The following is a 21,305-nucleotide window of genomic DNA, read 5'->3' as shown; positions in this document are numbered from 1 at the left end:
AGACTGAAGATTCACTCATTTCTACATTTTCTAAAATAAGCTCTATAAAACCTTATACATCCACAAATTATCTCAATTCAACCAACATTTACCACCTCACCCTTTTCCCTTTTCCAACTTCCTTTTATATGTTATCCTCCATCTTCCCTTCTAAAAATACAAGTTCTTTGAGGGCAAGGACTGCTTGTACTTATATTCCCAGTGCTTATAGCACAGTGTCTGGTATGTTGTAAATGCTTAATAATCTATCAACTTTGTTATGGGGGAGCAATATGGGGGACTAGCAGAGGGGAACAGAATTGAGAAACGACAATAAAAATGAAACAAGATTTTACAGTCTTAAAATATTTGAAAATCACTTAGATAATTTAACTAAATTCAAACTCTAGCTTTGCATAAAAGTGCAACTATAAAACATGTAAAAATTAACTCTATTTGCTGAATGAACTAAACTTAAAGCCAGCTTAACAAAAGCTCCTATAGCTTCAATAAAATACAAGAGAAAGAAGCATTTGAATTATTTCACCAACACCTAATGTTCCCATTTCTATTATACATCAGCTACAAAAGAAAACTAATTATTTCAAAATAAATAAAAATTAGTTTGGCCTCTGTAGCAATAAATTACAAAGAACAGAGACTTTCTAATTCAAATTAGTAACTAAATTAATTCTCTTTGGATCTATTTTCAAAAAAAGATATTTTCAGATGTCTATTAGTAAATCTTAATATCTTCAAAACACCTGTTTTCATAAAAATCAGTATAACAACACATATATAACCTGCTTAATATTGAACAACAATTGTCTGCAATTTTTTAAATTATTAAAAACACTGTGTAAATAAGTAACAAGCAATTATGTGAACAATTTTCTATGCACAATACTTTGGGGCTCTGCGAATTGTATTTGCTACATACTTTCCTTAAATAGAAATTGCATAAGAAAATATCTCATATTTAAGTGCACTAGGGTATTTCTCACAAGTTTTTTATGATTAAAAGAATATAGTTTAATCTTAATGGAAATGGGAAAGGCTTTGTGAGGCAACTTGACTGGTTCTTGTGAAGTTAATTCAGCTGGCACAAAGAATAACTCCCTGAACTGAGTTAGGAATGGCAGATCCAGGCAGCTGAATAGAAAAATGTTCACAGATCTTCATATATTGGTACAAATTTATAAGAAAAGGAAAAGATTTTTTAAAACATTTTTTATTCAACGTTTAAGTATTCTTGGGGTCATCAGTAACCCTCAAAGAGGCCAGAGACTAAAGATGTCAACAATATTATAACATATTGGCATTTGGTTCATGAGAACAAAGAAAAAAAATCCAAGGTTAAATCATTCTTGTTTAATTAGGAGTTACCTTTTAAGAAAGTTATGGCTTATGTATTTATTAGGACAAGTTTAAATAATAAAACAAGTTACCACATACTAGAGTGTCTACTGAAGGAAGTATTCTTGGTAATGGAATATTCCAGTTGTCATACATAAACTACTAATTTAAAAATGATTCAAATGTAATAAAACATACTTAATACAATTATTCTGAATAATTTAATTTTTTGATAATTCATAAAATAAAATTTCAACTATTATTAAGTCTATAGGGTACTTGTTATCAACACTGGTTCTCTTCCTGTCATAATGCATGAAAAATAGAGTTGACTATCTACTGACCCAAAGCAATTTACTATTAAATTGTTTTATCTTAATACATCTTTGGCAGCTTTTTAAATTGCCTTTTATCCCATCTCATTAAAGTGATGTAAAAACTACACAAAAAATTTCAGTAATTTGAATTCTGTTATCTATTTAGACTCAAGATAAATTAGTTTATATGCATATTAATTAATGATGGGTAAAATAATAATGATGTTCTTCAGCACTACTATCTCACTTTACTTTTTTTGAGGCCCACTGACCTTACAAAGTGAATTGATTCTTTCGCATGTACCTGTCAAAAGGATCAATATAGGGTGCATATCAAGCAGCCAACTTGTTAGTGAGACAGTTAAGTAATTATCCAAATACAAGTTGACAAGTAGCAATCTTTCTAGGACCCTATTTCCTAAAGCCTGGACCAGTTATTGTATTAAAAATATCTATCTTCTCAAGCACCTCACCATGTGATTTAACCTAATTATTTTCTTTATAAAATACTGAAACCAGCTTTAAAACTAGCTTTGCTTAAGAGACTTAATGTACAGGCCCTGATCTTTAAATTTCAGTCAAAAAATCACAAGAGGCTTCTCCCTGCTGATTGATCACCACACAGAGGCAGGGATCCCTTATTTGTATCAACTTAAGCAACTTGACTGAGTATTGTTGTTTAATACCCTTCCTCTGCTATGGTTGATTTCTTTTAATTCTTAGCTCTTCCCTGACTTCCTTCAAGTCTCAGATAAAACACAATCCTTTCTAGAAGGATTCCACAAGATGTGTGTTTTCCTTCCAAGCATATCTCCAATTTCCTTTAAATAAAATCTCATATAAACATCGTTGGTTTGCCTACCATCTCCTCTTCCTATATTAAGTAGTTGAAGACAGGGACTGACCTTTTTGTTTTTCTTTGCTTTATCCACAGTATTGAGACTAAGGTTAAAATCCTTAATAAATGTTATTAGTTAACTAAGAGTTCTACCAGCAGAATAGACCTGTGGCAATTTAATCATATCATCAATGCTCTTGAAAAAAAAATTTTTATTGATGTCTTTTTTTTTTTTTTTTTTTTTAAGTATCACCAGTTTTCCCCAATATCTTATCTTATCTTGTCTCTCCCACTCTCAGGGAGAACTATTTCACATAATAAATTGCATATTTTAAAACCAAAAAAAAAAGAGGAAGAGAAATATTAATTAGTATAATTGATTGATATACCAAAAAATATATGTCATGTACAAATACTAGTGATCTTCCTATCTCTGCCAAGGGATGCATGGGATTGAGGTCTCTTCACATATCTCTTCTTTCAAACTATGCCTGTAGTTTATAATTAAGTAAAAAAAAAAAAAAAAACTTAACTTTTGTTTATTTTTTTGTAGTGGTTGTTTCCATTGTAGTCATTGGATATACTATTTTCTTGACTCTGATTACCAATTTTTTTTTCTCTTATAGTTGCACACATAAATCATTCCTCTTCTCAAAATGAAAATAATCATAAAGAATGAATGTCTAGAAAGGAAGTCATGTCCTACATGCCACAATCCACTGGCCACAGTGATATTGGAGGACAAAGTATGTGTTTATTATTAAAGGTATTTAGGGAAATCAATCGTACTTTCTCAGGAGTCAGTAAATGTCTTTCTAAAGTAAATAAGATTTCTTATGTACCCTTTATAACCTTTGGAGTTCAATTTCTCTTAACTAACTTTGGGGAAAATGGAAAACAACTGAACAACATTCTCTAATTACTTTCAGCTTAAGTATTTTCATTTACTCAGAAAGACAAAGTCTGCCTAAACAGCTATAAAATTCAATAAATAAATATTAGCCTGGATTTCCCTTTCTTTATTTTGGCAACTGTTCTTTTGTTCTTTTACAAAAAAAAAAAAATCTCAGTAACCATTTACACAATTCATCTATAATTAGTGGCTACTAAATGCTAGGTTGTCACATGGTACAAATAGAAAAAGGCCCAATAAGGCCTATTAGAATGACTACTATATAAATAACTATAAAACAAGTTACCGATGCACCAACCCCCTGCTGCTCCCCAGTCACTGCACCTTAAAAAGAGTAAAACAAATACCCACCCACATAAATGGTTATTCATTCTATGAGAGTAAAAATGCAGCTGCAGCTGCTAGACCTTATGAACTTTAGCAATATGATTTATATTAGAACATTGGGATTTATTCTAGGTAGTAAAATATACTGGCTAGCTGTAGTTGATGCTCATATCTTTTGTTTCTAATTAGGTTTTGCAGAACAATCTAGCTTCATTTTTTTTTTTTTGGGGGGGGGGAGGTATAAAATGTCAGGTCAATGTGCAAAGTGTTGTGAGATGAATTCACCATCATCCAAAAGAAATCACAAAACATATTACTGAGAATAGCAAAGATGCTCTTTGCCATCCTGCTCTACTTCTTCAGTAATCTCTGGAATAGCAAGTTAATAAGGAATGATATAACTAATAACAACATTAAATTTGACAGAAAGAAAGCAAATGATGATACAAATGCCCAAAATGATCAAATCCATCATAACAAATCATGTGAAATATATTGGTTTGTCGGTATTCAGGCACAAATGTTAAAAACTTGTTCCAATTAACAATGCAACTAGGTCAGACCTTTTAAATTATCACTTTAAATGTCAGCTTTCTGGGATAATACTTCACGGGATCATAGATTTGGAATAAAAAGGAACCTCATAGGTCGTGTGATCTGACCTCCTCATCTTACAGCTGAGGAAACTAGGATCCTGAGTTATTTCCTGATTTTCAGAAGGCCTCTGGGTAATAAAAGAGGAAAATCTGAAGCAAGATCCTCTGACTCTCAGGCCAATAGTGTTTTTATTATTTAAAAAGACAAGTGAGATATGATATTAACTGAGGAAAATAACCATATACACATAACATAGAGAGGAGGATATATGAGACATTACTTATAGAAATCAGGCACAAATATAGCTATATAGATGTCTAAAAATGTAAAGAACAACAATAATAGTGATAGCAGTCCTTTTCTTTTTTTGCTTGATTAAAATAAAAAAACAACAATTTTCTTGCTTGAATAACTTTTAATTGTGGGCAAATTCTTAATTCTCTGAAATGGGGTCACTAAAAACAAGGCAACAAGGTAGTGTGGCAGTGGGCTATGTAGATAACATCAATCAACATTAATACAGTGAGCCTCCACAAATTGAGGGATTACCAGATTGCCTAAAGAAAGGCAAATTGGCCCCATAGATAACAGAGGGAGAAGGTTCAGACCCATAAGTGGCTAGGGGAAGATAGAAAGATTCAGTATTAAAAACAAATTTTTTAAAAAGCCATATATAAAATGACTCAAGAAGCCATATTTCTTATTTAGACAGTTCTATTGCATTTAAGGTTGGAGTTCTTAACCCAGAAACTGTGAACTTGTGTGTTTGGGTTTATTTTTATTTGTTTTGGTTAATCTTTTGTATTGTATTCTTTCCATTTAAGAACAATGCTCTGAGAAGGGTCCATAAGTCTCAGACTACCAAAGGGGTCCATAATACAAAAAAAAAAAAAAAAAAGTTAAGGACCTCTGATTTAAGGCTGTTTTTCACTATGCGTATTGGTAGATATACAGATATTTACGTTTTAAAAAACATAGGAAAACAACAATTTACATCATGAAAGTAGTTCTCTAGCTTATCAGAAAGGCAAATAAAATAATAACTAAGGTTTAAAGAGTAATTCAAGGATTTGCAAAGTACTTTAAATACCACATCTCATATTTGATCCTCCTAATAATCCTATAATATAGGCACTACAAACATTATTGTCCCTATTTTACAGATAAGGAAGCTAAGGATGAGGGAATTTTAATGAGCTGCAAAGTGACCTCATACAGCCATGGACAAGAGATTAACTTTAACATCATCACCGGTAGAGACAGCTAAATAGTACAGTGAATAAAATGCTGGATTTGGAGTCAGGAAGACCAAAATTCAAATCTGACTCAGATACACTTACAATGTGACTTTGGTAAGTCACTTAACTTGGCAAATTGTAAAAAGGGGGGCTACAACACCTACCTTGCAAGGATATTGTAAGGATCAAATGGGCTAACATGTATAAACCACTTAGTACAGTGCCTGGCACATAATGGGTGCTTAATAAATCCTTTCGTTTTCTGATTTCAAATCCAATACTTTGTCTATTGCCAGTAGCTCTTAAATTTTTTTTTTGTCATTATTACCTAAAGTGAAATAAATTCATCACTTAGAAAAGCCACTTGTTCATTATTAATCAGAGAAATGCAAATTAAGACAACTCTGAGATACCACTACCTACCTCTCAGATTAGCTAGGATGAGAGGAAAAGATAATGATGAATGTTGGAGGAGATGTGGAAAAACTGGGACACTGATACATTGTTGGTGGAGTTGTGAATACATCCAGCCATTCTGGAGAGCGATTTGGAACTATGCTCAAAAAGTTATCAAACTGTGCATACCCTTTGATCCAGCAGTGTTTCTACTGGGCTTATATCCCAAAGAAATCTTAAAGAAGGGAAAGGGACCCACATGTGCAAAAATGTTTGTGGTGGCCTTGTTTGTAGTGGCCAGAAACTGGAAACTGAGTGGATGCCCATCAATTGGAGAATGGCTGAATAAATAGTGGTACATGAATGTTATGGAATATTATTGTTCTGTAAGAAATGACCAACAGGATGATTTCAGAAAGGCCTGGAAAGACTTCATGAACTGATGCTGAATGAAATGAGCAGGACCAGGAGATCATTATATACTTCAACAACAATACTATATGATGATCAATTCTGATGGACATGGCCATCTTCAGTAATGAGATGAACCAAATCAGTTCCATTTGTTCTATAATGAATAGAACCAGCTACACCCAGGGAAAGAACTCTGGGAAATGAGTGTGAACCACTACATAACATTTCTAATTCCTCTGTTTTTGTCCACCTGTATTTTTTATTTCCTTCTCAGGTTAATTTTACATTATTTCAAAGTCCAATTCTTCTTGTGCAGCAAAATAACTATGGATATGTATACATATATTGTATTTAACATATACTTTAACATATTTAGCATGTATTGATCTATCTGCCATCTGGGGGAGGGGAGAGGGGAAAAGTTGGAACAAAACTTTTTGCAAGGGTCAATGCTAAAAAATTACCCATGCATATATCTTGTAAATAAAAAGCTATAATAAAGAAAATTATCTCATTTCTCTTAAAAAAAAAAAAAAAGAAAAGCCACTTGTGTCTACAGCCTTGTCTGTGATGCATACATAAATAAATGAAATAAAATTGTTCTATGATTCTACTTGAAGTGAAATGATAGAACACTTGACCTCTTTTTTTTTTCCCATGTGATGCATCCTAGTCATATCCAATGATTTCCCAAACTGATTTCAACATCACTGAGAAATTACTTGCAAGATACACTACAATCTTGCATTTGTATTAGATGATTTATACCTTTCATTAGCAAAATAGAATTAGCTGTAAGTTTTTCAAAACCAAGAAATTTACTTCACAGTCAAGGCATTCCAATTATTTTTTACTATAGCGTTTCCCATGGGAAATGATAGAAAAAAGATTCTTTCATTCATTTTAAATGAAACATTAAAATTGCAGAAAAACTTTGCCACAGACATTTGACAGAATTTTTTCATTCTCTTACCATTATTGTTTCTTTCTACCCCATTATGAACTCTGATTATTCCTCTTAACAATAAAGAATATTTTCCAAATATTCAAAGCACAAGTATTGATGCCTGTGTAGGTAGAGATTCACCATGATTTTTGTCTAAGAATTATTCATTCTATGTTCTAAAGAGTGAGTTAACATCTTATTTCCTTTAGATCTCTAAGAAAATTTTGGGGAACATAATATAAACATAAGTATTTCTTAAAATTCAAATTGTAGTTATTTATTTTTCAAATCATCTTTTGCACTTCTATTCTATAAAAAGTTTTTATCCTTTAGTATATTAAGTTGAAGCCGTATTTCTTTAGGTTATAATAATCCAAAATCATTTTACTATTTTAAGAATGATGCCTTCCAGTCCCCAATTATAATCTTTGGGAAAAGAATTAATTCTGTCTTTTAGTCTATTCTCACACAATATTCCATTTCTTTATTCTTTCAGTTGTTACAGATTAAAGAAGAGCAAAAATTTTAGAGACAACTGAAATTTTGTGTCCTTTGGTAAGTTTTACAATTGAAATCATAAAAAGTTTATACTTAATAAGTACAAGACATGCTAACAGCAGCTATAAAAACATCAATATAAATGGAAAAATCTATGAAAACAATGGATAATGATTTAAAGTCCAAATTCACTTATAATCAAAAGAACAGAAGACCAATCAGGAAAAGATGGAAAAATAAACATAAATTTTATGAGTCTGAGTCAAACATACCAGACTAAAGTAAATGGTAAAGAGAAAACAAAACACCCCAACTTTTTTTTTAAAACAAATAATGATTACACAAATACTAAGAAATATTTCTTATTAAAATTCTTTGTACTTCTTTTTTTTATCCCTACTATAAAGAAAAATACTAAGTAAATGTTTGTCAAGGTTCTAGAAAAAAATGGAAACTTACTTTTCTAAGTTGTCACCTTCAAGAACTGTCTGCACAGGCAGGTAGCCAAGCCGGGGGTGTTTAGCAAAGTACTTCTTTGACCTGAACTTATTTTTTAAGACTCTTGTGAAGTCTCGTACATCTTCTCCAGAAGTAGTCTATGAAGTAAGTAAATTAAACATCTCTAATTAGAATTATAAAAGACAATTATTTATAGTAAAAGCAGAATGAGGGCATATCAATTCAGCAATTATGTGGTTCTGAAAAATGACATAATCTAAGTTCCAAAAGCATAAAGCTAGAAGGTCTCAGAGACTATTGCATATACTAGAGGCAATTGATAAGTTTCTTCCATCTGATCAGAAATAAATGATCAACTTTCAGTTCCTTAAAGCTCAGGTAACAGATCGAGAAACACCAAAAACTGGTGGGTTTTACAAATGATTGTTGTTGATCCTCAACACATTTTTTAAAAATATCATTAAAACTTGGCAATGATTGTTTCTATTTGACAAGCTGAATCATAGGTCCTCTGCTAATTCATTAGCATGCATGCAACATGTATGCAACATTAGATAATATAATGATAACACGAATGAATAAAACATTAATAACAATATAATAATAATTATAACATTTATCAGAGAGAACTTGACTAAGGCACTCACAAAGTCAGTGATGGAGTCTCTACTAGAAAACATATCTCCTGATTCCTTGTCCTGTACCTATATGATTCCATTCAGCAAACATATTAAGCACTTTAATGTGTAATATAATTGAGCCAGGTAACTGCTAAATGGAAAGGGGAGATGCATTTATGGGCAAATATAAAGGAGTCTTGCCTTAAAACTACCTTCATTCAGAAGGATAGATCAGGTAAATACACACACAACTATGTTGTAAGAGTTATAATATTACACTGGAGACTTCAAATTGAGTAGTTAAAATGTGAAAAAGAGATCATTTATAGGTAAGAAGATGAGGGAAGGCTTCATGGAACATATAGACCTTTAAGTAAGGAAGGGATTTTCAATAAGCAAAGATACAGAGTGATACTACTACAGATTTGGAAGACAACATATGTAAAGTCAAAGAGTAGACAAAGAGTGAGAAAAGATCAGGGAATAGTGAATCTTCTAGTTTGGCTAGATTTCAATATGCATCAAGGAGAATATATGATACAGTTAGAAATATAAACTGGATCCAGATTGTGGATGGCTTTAAATATCCAGCTAAACAGTCTCTATTTTAGTTAGCAATGAGGAACCACTGAAAATTTTGAGCTGAGGTATGATGTGGTCTGACCTATATATAAGGAAAATTTTTGGAATAATAGTGCAAAGACTAATAGGATAGGGAAGAAAATGGAGAACAAGGAGATTAATTATGCAGCTATTCCCAAAGTCAAGGAAGGAAAAAGAGAAATTGAGCTGGAATGGTAGAGGAAGAAAGGACACTACATAGATTTGACAGGACTTGGAAACTGATTGGATTTTGAAGATAAATGAGAGGCAATAATTTGCTTCTGTTAAGCCACAGTTCTCTTTTATTGCCCTAAGTTTCCCTAATTATCCTAACCCAGTTCTGACTCAGTTTTCCTAATTGTTCTGCTTATAATTGTCTGCTCAGTCCTGCGAAACCACCCTTCTCTCTTAATCAGAATATTTGATATGGATAAAAGATCTTATGTTTTAGAATACCAGAATGCCTCTCCCCATCCCAAGCTATGAGAATATCAGATATTGTCTTATCAAGATGCCTCTCCCCATGTCCAGGGTACCTCCCCCTATTATGTCATCCCCGTCTCCAGAGGCTCACCCCACCCTATCAGAGTCCCGTTCCTACTCAGCACACTGACTCCACCCCTGCTTCAATTTACCCCCTGAGTCTGAACCATGTGTATATAGGTCACTGAGAACTCACACTGTTTGCTGGATTCGTGGAGACAATAGTCTCATTAAGCCCTGGGACCAAACCATGGATCCATTTGGTCCCAGTATATCTCTCCCACTTAATAAATTATTAAACACTCTCTAATCTTTATCTTGCCTCAGTTTCTCTGGCATTACATTCTTGCCTCTCATTTATCGGGATTAGTGCATAGAAATAGGATATTTATAAGTTAGAAAAGAAAACAATGGTTTTAGTTTAAACATGAGTCTGAGAAGTTGTTAGCACTTTCAGTGAAGGATCTATAATACAGTTGTTTGGAAATATGAAGCTACCATTTATAGGATGTATCAAGGTTAGGATATTGATTTGGGAATCATTTTCTAGAAGTAATAACTGAAGCTAAGGGAATGGATGAGTTTATAATTGAGCAACCAAGGTAATATATAAACAAGAGCAAGGAAACCCAAAGATACCTAATGTAAAGAGGCAAATTTGACCGCTGGTATATCATGAGATAGTGGACTGATAACATGACTGGAATATAGCTCTATGTTATTCAAAATCAACAGCTAAAAATAAAACAGGCACTGATAGTTGAGAAAATACTCATGGATGGAAATCTAGAAAGCAGAGAAGAGGGTGAATACTTAAGATAAAAATCAATGAAGGAAGAATAGGAGGCAATTTTGTCATGGAAGAATGACACAGGTGACGATCAGAAAAAAAAAGAATTAGATGAAGAATTAGCATATCATAATAAACAAAAAGCATGATCTAATAGAGATAATAATAATAATAATAATAATAATAATAAATAGACACAGCTCTCATTTTATACAAATTTGTATTACTCAAATTCAACTTTTTTTTTTTTCTGAGATAATTGGGATTGTGATCTGCCCACAATCACCAATAGTGTTAAGTGTCTGAAATCAGATATGAACTCAGGTCCTCCTGACTTCAGAGTTGGTGCTCTATACACTGCATCACCCAGCTGCCCCACCAAATTCAACTTTTAAAGAATTCTGAAAGAAATCTGCTTTCCAAAAAATTTGACAAATATGAAACATTCCAAGAAGTGGATAACAAGACTGTAAAATCAGCACAAGAATTGGAGCAAAATGTGGTTGATAATGATGTAGAGGAGTTTACTGAGTCTCAAGGAGAACTGTCAAATGAGGACCTAATTGAACTACGAGGTGCAAAGATTGCATGCAGAAGAAGAAAAGGAAACTTTGGAATCTAGGTCGAATGGAAAAGGTTCACAATGAAACAGATGCCAGAAGCATTTCATCATTTGAGTTAATTTTTTTCTTCTATGGAAAAGATGGATCCAATTTCTTCCAAGAATTTAAAAGTTCAAAGACTAGGTGAGGATAAAATTGCTTATCATCAGATAGATGAGAAAAGAAAATCATTATCCAAAAATCTTTCAATAGCTTCATTTAAAAAAGTTGTGCAGCCAGTTAGCAGTGATAAAGGATAGTGCAATAGGTGGGAAAGAGGCAACAGATACTGTATACCTATGTTAACTTTATTATATGCTACTGTGACTACATCATTAACTTTTATCTTTCATTTCATAATTGTTTATTTATTATATTACAGCATTTAATATGTCTGCATTTTAGTACCTTTTATGACTTGTGTAAATGTATTATTATTTTGTATATGCCTGTGTTATATAGGCTAATTGAAATGAGTAGGTATGGGCAAATTCATATTATATAAAAGTAGCTTTAAGTAGGGCTTTGTGGAATGGGCCACATTATATAAAGCAAGAACTGTCTATATGTGGACATCTATTGGAACTCTCTTTGTCAAAAGCAGAACAGTTAACAATTTGTCTTAAAAATCATTTTACCTTTCAAAAGGCAGAAGAAATAAAGAGGAGAAATTTTCTTATACAGCTAAATCTCACTACTAGAACTGCTGGTAGCTAGACAGGGAGGGAAGGGAATAATGTTTACCTTGGAAGGGACTGACCAATCCCTCTTAACAGTTTTGATGGAAGGGTAGAAAGCCAGCCGTAGAATGACATCCACAGTGAAATTTGGCAGAACAGATTTCAAAAGAATCAGAAGAAAGAAAGTTTATCTATGCCCTTTAAGATAGTTATGACTTCAGGAAAAGGGAGGTGACTGTTCTGTTGTGCTTTTCTGTGATCAGACCATCTGTAGACAGTCCTATTCAGTTATGGACAATTCAGGAAAAACAATGATAAGATGGCAAATTTCTTAAGTAGAGCAAACACAATGGTGAGTTGGTGCCAAATAAAAACCACTTGAAGGAAATGGGGAAAGTTAAACTAGAATTAAAAAAAAAAAAAAAAACCCAAGGGGGGCATATGATAGCCATCTCCAAATATCTGAAGGGCTTTTATGTGCAAAGAGGATAAGACTTGTTCTGTTTATCCACAAAGGACAGACCTAAGAGCAATGGGTAGAAGCTTCAAAAAGGTAAATTTTGGCATTTTTAAAAAACAACAACCAAAAAAAAACAAAGAATCAAGCTTCTTAATAATAAGAGCTACTTAAAGGTAGAATAAGCTACCCCAAGAAGTGATGGTTTTCTCCATACTGGAGATTTTCAAGCAAAGGCTGGATCACCATTTGTTGATTATACTGTGACTGGCATTCTTTCTCATGTATACATGAGTTTCAAAGCAGCAGAGAAGAGTTTAAGCCCCAGTGAAAAAAGAAGGCTATGATGAATTTGATAACAATCTTTACAAAACCCCCCCCAAATATACCCTGCCTATATAAAATGAAATGTAGCATGGGGGAAATTTTATTGATAAAAAACATAAAAATTTTGAGACCATATGAAAAACCAAAATCATATCACATTTTAATTCATATCTCAGTAAATACTCACAAAATGCAACCTCCCAAATCAAAGCTTTTTAAATTGTAACACTCATGGAATGAAACATATCTAAAATTAATTGCAGAATTCAAGTGCCTTTGATTTTTTTCACTAGAATGTTAAACTTCTAAAGTTGTTAACTTTTGGCACAAAACCTTAATGACCTTAAAGCTAAAAGAAAATATAGTTTATATATAATATATTATATACATATATAATAATATAACATGCACTATGTATATATTTTGTAAACTGATAATAAAATTTTTAAATGTTCTTTTATCAAAAAAAAATTCAAAGTTATAATATGCAAATTTATTCACAAAAATACATTTAAAAATAATTTATTCAAGCAAAGTCTTAAAAGAAAACTATACTTATATTGTCAAAGTACTGAACTGAATGTTTATATATAGTTAGAATGTTCAGAAATTCTTCTATGGGGACATCTGTAAGACATATATATACACATACAAACAGTATAAGAATTTCTTTAAAGTATATATTTTTTCTTACCAATGTAATTAGTACTTCTTTGATTATCATCTATATTAATCAATATTAGAATTTTACATAGAATCATTTTTCTTTTGAAATACATTTACAATAATACAAGCCATTCTCCAATTAATAAATGGTCAAAAAATATAAACATAATTTTCAGATGAAGAAATTAAAGCCATTTCTAATACTATGGGGGGAAAAAACTATCACTATTGATTAGAGAAATGCAAACTGAGACAACTCTAAAATACAACTACACACCTCTCACAGTGGCTAAAATGACAGGAAAAGATGATAAATGTTGTAAAGGATATGGGAAAAACTGGGGTACTAATACATTGTTGGTGGAATGTGAACTGATTCAACAATTCTGGAAAGCAATTTGGAACTATGTCCAAAGGGCTATCAAACTTTGCGTACCATTTGACCTAGCCAAAAAAAAAAATTTACAAAATACTGGATTTGTATCCAGAGAGATCATAAAGGAGGGGAAGGGACCCACATGTGCAAAAATGTTTGTGACAGCCCTCTTTGTAGTAGCAAGAAACTAGAAACTGAGTGGATGCCCCTCAACAGGAATGGCTGAATAAGTTATGGTATACGAATGTTAGGGAATATTATTGTTCTGTAAGAAATGATCATCAGCAGGATGATTTCAGAGAGACCTTAAGAGACTTACAGGAACTGAGCTAAGTGAAATGAGTAGAACCAACAGAAGACTGTGCACAGCAACAAGATTAACTCTGATAGATTTGGTTCTTTCAACAATGAGGTGATTCAAGAGAATTCCAATAGATTTATGATATAGAAAGCCATAACATAGTATTTTCACCTTTCATTGTTGTTATTGTTTATTCATTTTTTTCTCTCTTTCATTTCTTTTCCTTTTTGATATGATTTTTCTTGTGTAGCATGATGAATGTGGAAATATGTTAAGAAGAATTATACATATTTAACCTACCAATTACTCGCTGTCTAGGGAAGGAGGAGAGGAGAGGAAAGGAAGAAAAATTTGGAACCTGAGGTTTTGCAAAGATGAATGTTGAAAACTATCTTTGCATACATTTGGAAAATAAAAAGCTATTATATATTTTTTAAAAAAGAAAGAAATATATCAGTTTTACAATGGATGTAAAAAAATAGAGAAATATCACAAAATTGTGTGGGATTTCTGGGAAAAGAAAATCTGGGAAAGATTTTCCCAGGGAAAGAAAAAAAAAGCAACAGACAGGCCTTAGGCTGAAGTAATTTGTATTGACTTTCTTCTTGTTGTTGAATCTGCTTAGATCAGATAGCCTGCTAAGGCTCCTTCCAACTCTGAAATTCTGTGATTTTATGATTTCTATGAGATAGCATAGAGGGACATTCACATTTGGAAGACTTTAAGAGGAACCGGATCCAGAAAAAGAGACAAGGGAAAAAGAGAAAGCTATCTGATAAATACAAAGAAAAGCAAAAGAGTATAATGTAACAGACACCAAGAAGAACATCTTCAAAAGGAAAGGATTGGAGTAAAATGCTAGACACAGAAAATGAGTCACAGGATGAGTCTATACTCAATTTTTTAGCTAAAATAAGCAAGTTGTTTACTTAAAAAAAAAAAACAACTAATATCCCACAAAAAACCTATCTAAAGTAATACAAAATCAGAATCAGGGGATTTTTTTCTTTATTTGTAAATTGAGTCTTAGTTACTAACAGAAAACATTAATTAGAAATTATATTCAATACCAACAAAACTTATACTTCCTTAAAATTTTATGTCAGTATGCCACACTGTGGCATGATGATACCTATGGGTTCTCCAAGCCAACAAAACAAATTTTAGTTCTAGCAGGCTGAAAAGATTCAGCATCAGCTGTTTTCTGGGGAGCCACTTTGTTGTTTAGATCTAGTTTCTTTGGGTACTACTAAGGAATATCTTCTAAGGAAGGCCCGGGGTTTCATATATTGAGGCTGTTGGGAGGACCAGAACTCAAAGTCCTGGAGTTTTCCATATTCCAAAAGGACAATGCCATATGCACAGGCACAGGTTCTGTGAGTAGTCTCAAAACCATTTTTAGGTATTCATTACAGTAGGTGCTTAATGTAACGATAAAAATGTTTAATTTTTGTTTCTTTCTAAAGAAGGCTTCTAAGGGTCAGCAGAAGAAAAAGATAGTCCCTGCCCTCAAGGAATCCCCAATCTAAAGAAGGAAATAAGCAAATAAATATGTGCAAACAAACTATATACGGAATAAATTGAAAATAATTAATAGAAGAAAAGCTTAAGAATTAAGTGGAAATGAGAAAGTTTCCTCTAGAAGACAAGATTTTAGTTGAGAATTGAAGGAATTTTAAAATGTCCAGTTACTTAAATGGAAAACATTTAAGTGACTGGACATTTTAAAATTTCTGTTCATCTAACCAAGAGGTACTCACTTATTATATATATATAATTAAGATTTCCCCATTTATATATGAATACATAAGTTTAAGTAAAATTACCTTCTATATGAGTAATGTCTTCATTTTTAATTACTATATGAGTAATGTCTTCATTTTTAATTACATTTTATGCATAATATGACTAATAAAATAAAAATTCATTTCAAACTATTATTTATGTCAAAGGAGCTTTTCATTATTGTGCATTTTCCTTTTATTATTATTATTATTAAAGCTTTTTATTTTTAAACCATGTACATAGGTAATTTTCTTTCCCCCCCCCCCCCTTCTTCTTCTTCTTTTTATTTTTTATTATAGCTTTATATTGACAGAATCCATGCCTGGATAATTTTTTTACAACATTATCCCTTGCACTCACTTCTATTCTGATTTTTCCCCTCCCTCCCTCCCTCCACCCCCTCCCCCAGATGGCAGTCCTATACATGTTAAATAAGTCTATTGTGCATTTTCTTAATAAATGCATGTAGATTCTACAACTACAAATAAAAAAATCCATTATTCTCATATTCTAAAACATTAGTAACTACTGCCTTAGCTCTTATCTCTATATATGATACAATCATAATTTGTCATTCAGGTGGGTATAATTTATATATTTTGTTCAAAAGAATACCTTTGCTTTTTGTCCATTATTTAAAATCATGTAACATATATAATAAAAGTTATAAATTTCCTTTAAAGTTTCAAAAGATGTGTAAATTTACAAAATGTCCAATTTGGAAAATTTCAGAGCATTTTTATTGTATAACCTTGACATTTTGGAGGACATTTAATCACACATTTTAATCACTATCTCTTGGTCATTTTCCTTTCAATGGAGAAGCTATTGCCCAAGTTATAATTTCTAGAATCAATAAATCCACTAGCATTAGGAATGTCACTCAGTTTATAAAGAAATGTGAAAAGTAATTCATCCTGCAAAAACTATGGATAACATTTACATTGGCAGCATACAATAATTCCACTGGGATACAACCATATTCTAGTAAAAGGAATCGTAAGATATCTATGGTGAAGCTTTTTTTTTTTTTTAATCAAAAAACATAAAAATTTCTAAATTTCTATATTTATAAAATCTGTAAATTGGTTTAGCTTGATCTTTAGAGATGAGAATGGCCTACCTCTTCTCTATTACCTTCTTCAGTGATGGTGTATAATATTAAACATCTTCTGGCAAAAGACTAACAAATTTTGAAATAAAAAACTGCAAAAATCAAACTATTTTAAACTATGATAAAAATTACTTATAACTTATAACTTGAACAATCATTGTTAATGCATAAGTTTCAGCATATTAGATAGAAAAAGACACAAGGATTTCACAGATTTTATATTTCTGCCCCAGATAATTGTTGTGATTCAATCATTTATTTCAGTTGTGTCTCAGTTTTTGTGACTCCATGTGAGGCTTTTCTTGGCAGCTCATTTTACAGATAAGGAAACAGGTTTAAGTGACTTGACTATGGACATATAGTAAGTGTCTGAAGCCAGATTTAAATTTATAAATATTCTTCATTTAATTCTGTGTTAATATACTTTATTATAAAAATGTATATTTTATCTTTCAACATCAATGTCTGTGAACAATCAACTATCAACTCTAGGAAACACATGCCATGATTTCCTGGATGGCTGAGAATTCTTTCCACATAATTTGAATAACAGTTCTAACCAAGAGAAATGGGTAAACTGAATTAAACTAAATATTCTCAAATTCTATAATCCTTGTAGCTCTGAGCAAGTAGACTAAGGAAAACAGAAGAAACCTTAAATTAGAGACCTACTGATAACCTCGATAATTACCAACCAAATAGGTAATCACTCAAAATAATTTAAAAAGATGAAATTTTGTCATAGAACCAAAAAAACTCAACTTCTTATTCTTGGACTCTAAAAGTAAAATGATTTTTAATCTTCCAAACAGCTTCTCTGGGGTGCCATATTCTTGGTACCTTATCTAATTGGGTCAGTGATACTACAGAAAGAAGAAAATACTAAATGATCTCTATTTAGGCATAATTTTTTTCAAAAGAATTTGAAGTTTTTAATGTTAAAATATGAATATGACACAGAGCAAGAAAAAACTCTTCTTAATGTTGAAACACATCAAAAAACTAAAAGGGGAAAAACAAGGTTATAAACTGTAAAACAGCCAACTGGGTGTGTAAGTATCACCATTCTCATCTGAAATATGTCCCAAAATGAAAAAAAAAATGTCAAACACCACTCTATTAACAGGGATCATTTAATAAATAAAGGTCTCAAGATATGTGCATACTTCTAACTGCTGACCTTAAATAGCATACTTCCCTTTCAAGCTACTTATAATTAAAAATTTGTAAAAAACAATTTCAAAATTTCATTACTGGCTCTAACATGATAAAGAGTTTAAAGAACAGTTCCATGGATAAGAAGAATTCAGTCAAAAATCTCAAAACCATAAGTCTTACTGGAAAAATGCAAAACAGAAAGGCCAATATCAGCAGATTTTGGCAAGTGGAGCAAGCTGAGTAATAAATCATCTAACATAAAATGGATCTGATAGACATGGTACCTCAAAGGTCTGATATGGCACCTTAAAATACACTAAATTTATTGAGAGAACAGTATAAGGCCAGCAACAACTGAAAAACTGCCTCAGTACATTGAGGTCAAAGAAAATAGCAATGATGCTGCATTTTTAACACCCTGGCAGTCATCCAATGTCTCATCAGGAGAATCACAACTGCCAGCAAGAAACTACAGTAATTCAATCTGGGGCTCTCAAAAAAAAAAAAAAAAAAAAAAAAAAAAAAACACCCAAAAACCCAAAAACACGAATAAGCACTTTCTTCTGCTCTATTTCCATAGCAACAGAAATACAGTGATACTCATTTCAAGGGTGGAGAACTGTTTGTGGCTAGCATCTTATAACCACAAATACAAAGTCTCTTATCAAAAAAGGCAGCTCAAAAATTTGTTGGTTTTTTTTTTCCCCTTTTTAAAATGCACCTTTTAGTAGATTACAGAATTAAACTTAAAAGGTAGCAAAACTGTATCTGATCATTACAAATGTAATTTTGGACAAGAAATGTAATTTCTGTCATCCATAATTTGTAAAATGGGGATTATCAAACTTGTACTCTTTAAATCAGTTACACATTTTTCTTTCAGTGCTCCTAAAAGCTCCCCAAAATATGAATTTAGGATTTCTTCTTTTCTATTTTACTAATGAATATTAAGAATATTTAAATAAATCATTGTCCTTAAACAAACTTGCTATTTCAAGTACCTCCCCTCAAAGATTTGTTGTGACTCTCCAATAAAATGTATGCAAAGTCATATACAAAATGTCATCTATCGTTGTTATAACTATTATTAATGTTCCAAATTAAAATCTTTTCAAGAATGAGTTTATTATAGAGACTGACTTAATTAAATGCTTTTTCTACTTAAAAGGATTCTGTCTATGCTCAAATTTTACCAAGAAATGATTCAGCTATAGCTAAAGATCTGGGGAGCAAAGCTTTTCAAGATACATACCTTCAATCAATTGAAGGAGACAAGGGTGATAGAAGACTTCAGAAAAGTTTCATATTATTAATAATGACAAATACCTATAAATATTTTTGGAAAGTTTTAAAAGATAAATTATGTTCTAAAAGAAGAATTAGAAACTGAAACATAACTAATGACAGAACAAGAAGTGAGAAAAAAATGGAAAAAAATGGCAAGATAGAACACAAAAATGCAGAGGGAACAAAAAGCATGAGAGCATAACCAATAGATTTTAAAATTGAGAAAAGATCTATGAAAAAAATTGATGAGCTTTTGATAAGCTGACAGACCTTCACAGAAAACCAGATATAAGCAAATCCTATTAAAAATGCAAATAATTAAAAATTGAATAATGGTAAATGATGCTATGTATAACACAAAAAGATCAAGTGTTGACTCTGCTTCCATGATGCAAAGAGGAGAACAAATAAAATGATCAGTTTTTAAAAGGCCCACTGTGGATTACTAATGTAATAAAGAGAGAATAGATATAACATAACCTGACAAATAGGTGAATAAGACAAGACTATTCATCTTGGAAGAAGGAAGAGACAGAATATATAGGTAAGGGTCACAAACAAAAGGATGAATATTTTAAAAAGAAGTCCTAAGATGACTCATATAAGTTGATCCAGAGAGAGACAGCGAAAAAGATTATACTAGTCAAAACAAAATCAATACATTAAAAACTGACCTCCAAGTGGGGGGTGGGGGAATAAGTCTATAATTAAGAATGAAGATTTTGATAAAATTGCTTCAAGTAAAACAAGCTCCAGATAATGAGTCAATTAAAAATACAAAATAATAAAAGTCAACAATAACAGAAGAAAAAGATTGCAGATGGTATTAAAATATGGGGAAATACTGGGATCAGATTGCTTTGCAATACAAGATTCAGACATTTAGTATCACTTTACAAAAATTTGGATAATATAACGATGTCAGAGAGTAAATATATATATATAACTTCCTATGTTAATGGACTGATTTTTATCATAAAACAGAAGACTATAGTATTTTAATTGTTCAATTACACTGTTTAAATTTTTTTAAAAAAATCAAACTCAACAATGACCACTGTTGGGAGTTCAAAATGTTGGAGTTCTTGTTCTTCTCAAAACACAGCTGGTTTAGCTTAGAGCCCTCCGGATGTCTCCAAATCCAAAGGTTCTGTCCTTCAGCCTCTGCCTCTGCTTTCTTCAGCCTCCAACCAACACAGAGATGGAATGACTCTCTTGTCTCCTTCTGGGGAGCCCAGCCACCAACTACAGTGGTGTGAGATGAAGATGAATCTGGTTGTCCACTGAACTCTCACTCGTAGCTTTATCCTTTGAAAAATCTTCGTCTGCCACCAGCCAGCCAAGTGGAATATATTCTGCCTTGCCTCGGAGAGAGGGCTTCTGGCGTAATTCCGCAAAGTGCTCTCTGTCTACACCAGAGTCGCTCCTCTCCAGTCCAGCTGAACTCTCTTCTGCGACCAGCCAGCCAAGTGGAAAATGTATTCTGGAATAGATCTCTCATCACTGGCCTTATATGTGAATCTTCTGAGAGAATGGGATTATGGGTTTTCTCCCATAGTGCTCTCTGGCCCAAAGAGCTTTAAGGGAGGTGTGAACTCCCTTGAAGTTAGAAAGTTAACTTTGTGAAGCTGGCATACTTGTGAACTCCAATGAGTAAAGGTGTGAACACAAGCCTTGTATTAATTAGTTCTACTTAGTACCTTGTTTCAGGTTCTGGCCAAAATCTTCTTGTAAGATTAGATCAACTCTAATTAGTTAGCAGTTAGTAAGGATTCCAA

The 21,305-nt window shown here is 32.1% G+C and overlaps 1 protein-coding gene across 3 annotated transcripts in view; it reads right to left on the bottom strand.

Annotated features, from left to right (window-relative positions):
- UTRN (utrophin) overlaps window positions 1-21,305 on the bottom strand; it is a 559,804-nt gene that overhangs the window by 33,247 nt on the left and 505,252 nt on the right. For all 3 annotated transcript variants that reach the window (XM_051997902.1, XM_051997900.1, XM_051997901.1), the window contains one exon: window positions 8,279-8,415. In XM_051997902.1, the coding sequence (XP_051853862.1) occupies window positions 8,279-8,415 (137 nt within the window). The remainder of the gene's footprint in view (window positions 1-8,278; window positions 8,416-21,305) is intronic.

This window comes from Antechinus flavipes, chromosome 4, assembly GCF_016432865.1.
Source record: "Antechinus flavipes isolate AdamAnt ecotype Samford, QLD, Australia chromosome 4, AdamAnt_v2, whole genome shotgun sequence".
In the NCBI taxonomy this organism is placed as follows: Eukaryota; Metazoa; Chordata; class Mammalia; order Dasyuromorphia; family Dasyuridae; genus Antechinus; species Antechinus flavipes.
Note: the sequence above shows the minus strand (reverse complement) of the source record. Positions and strands in the feature narration are given on the sequence as shown.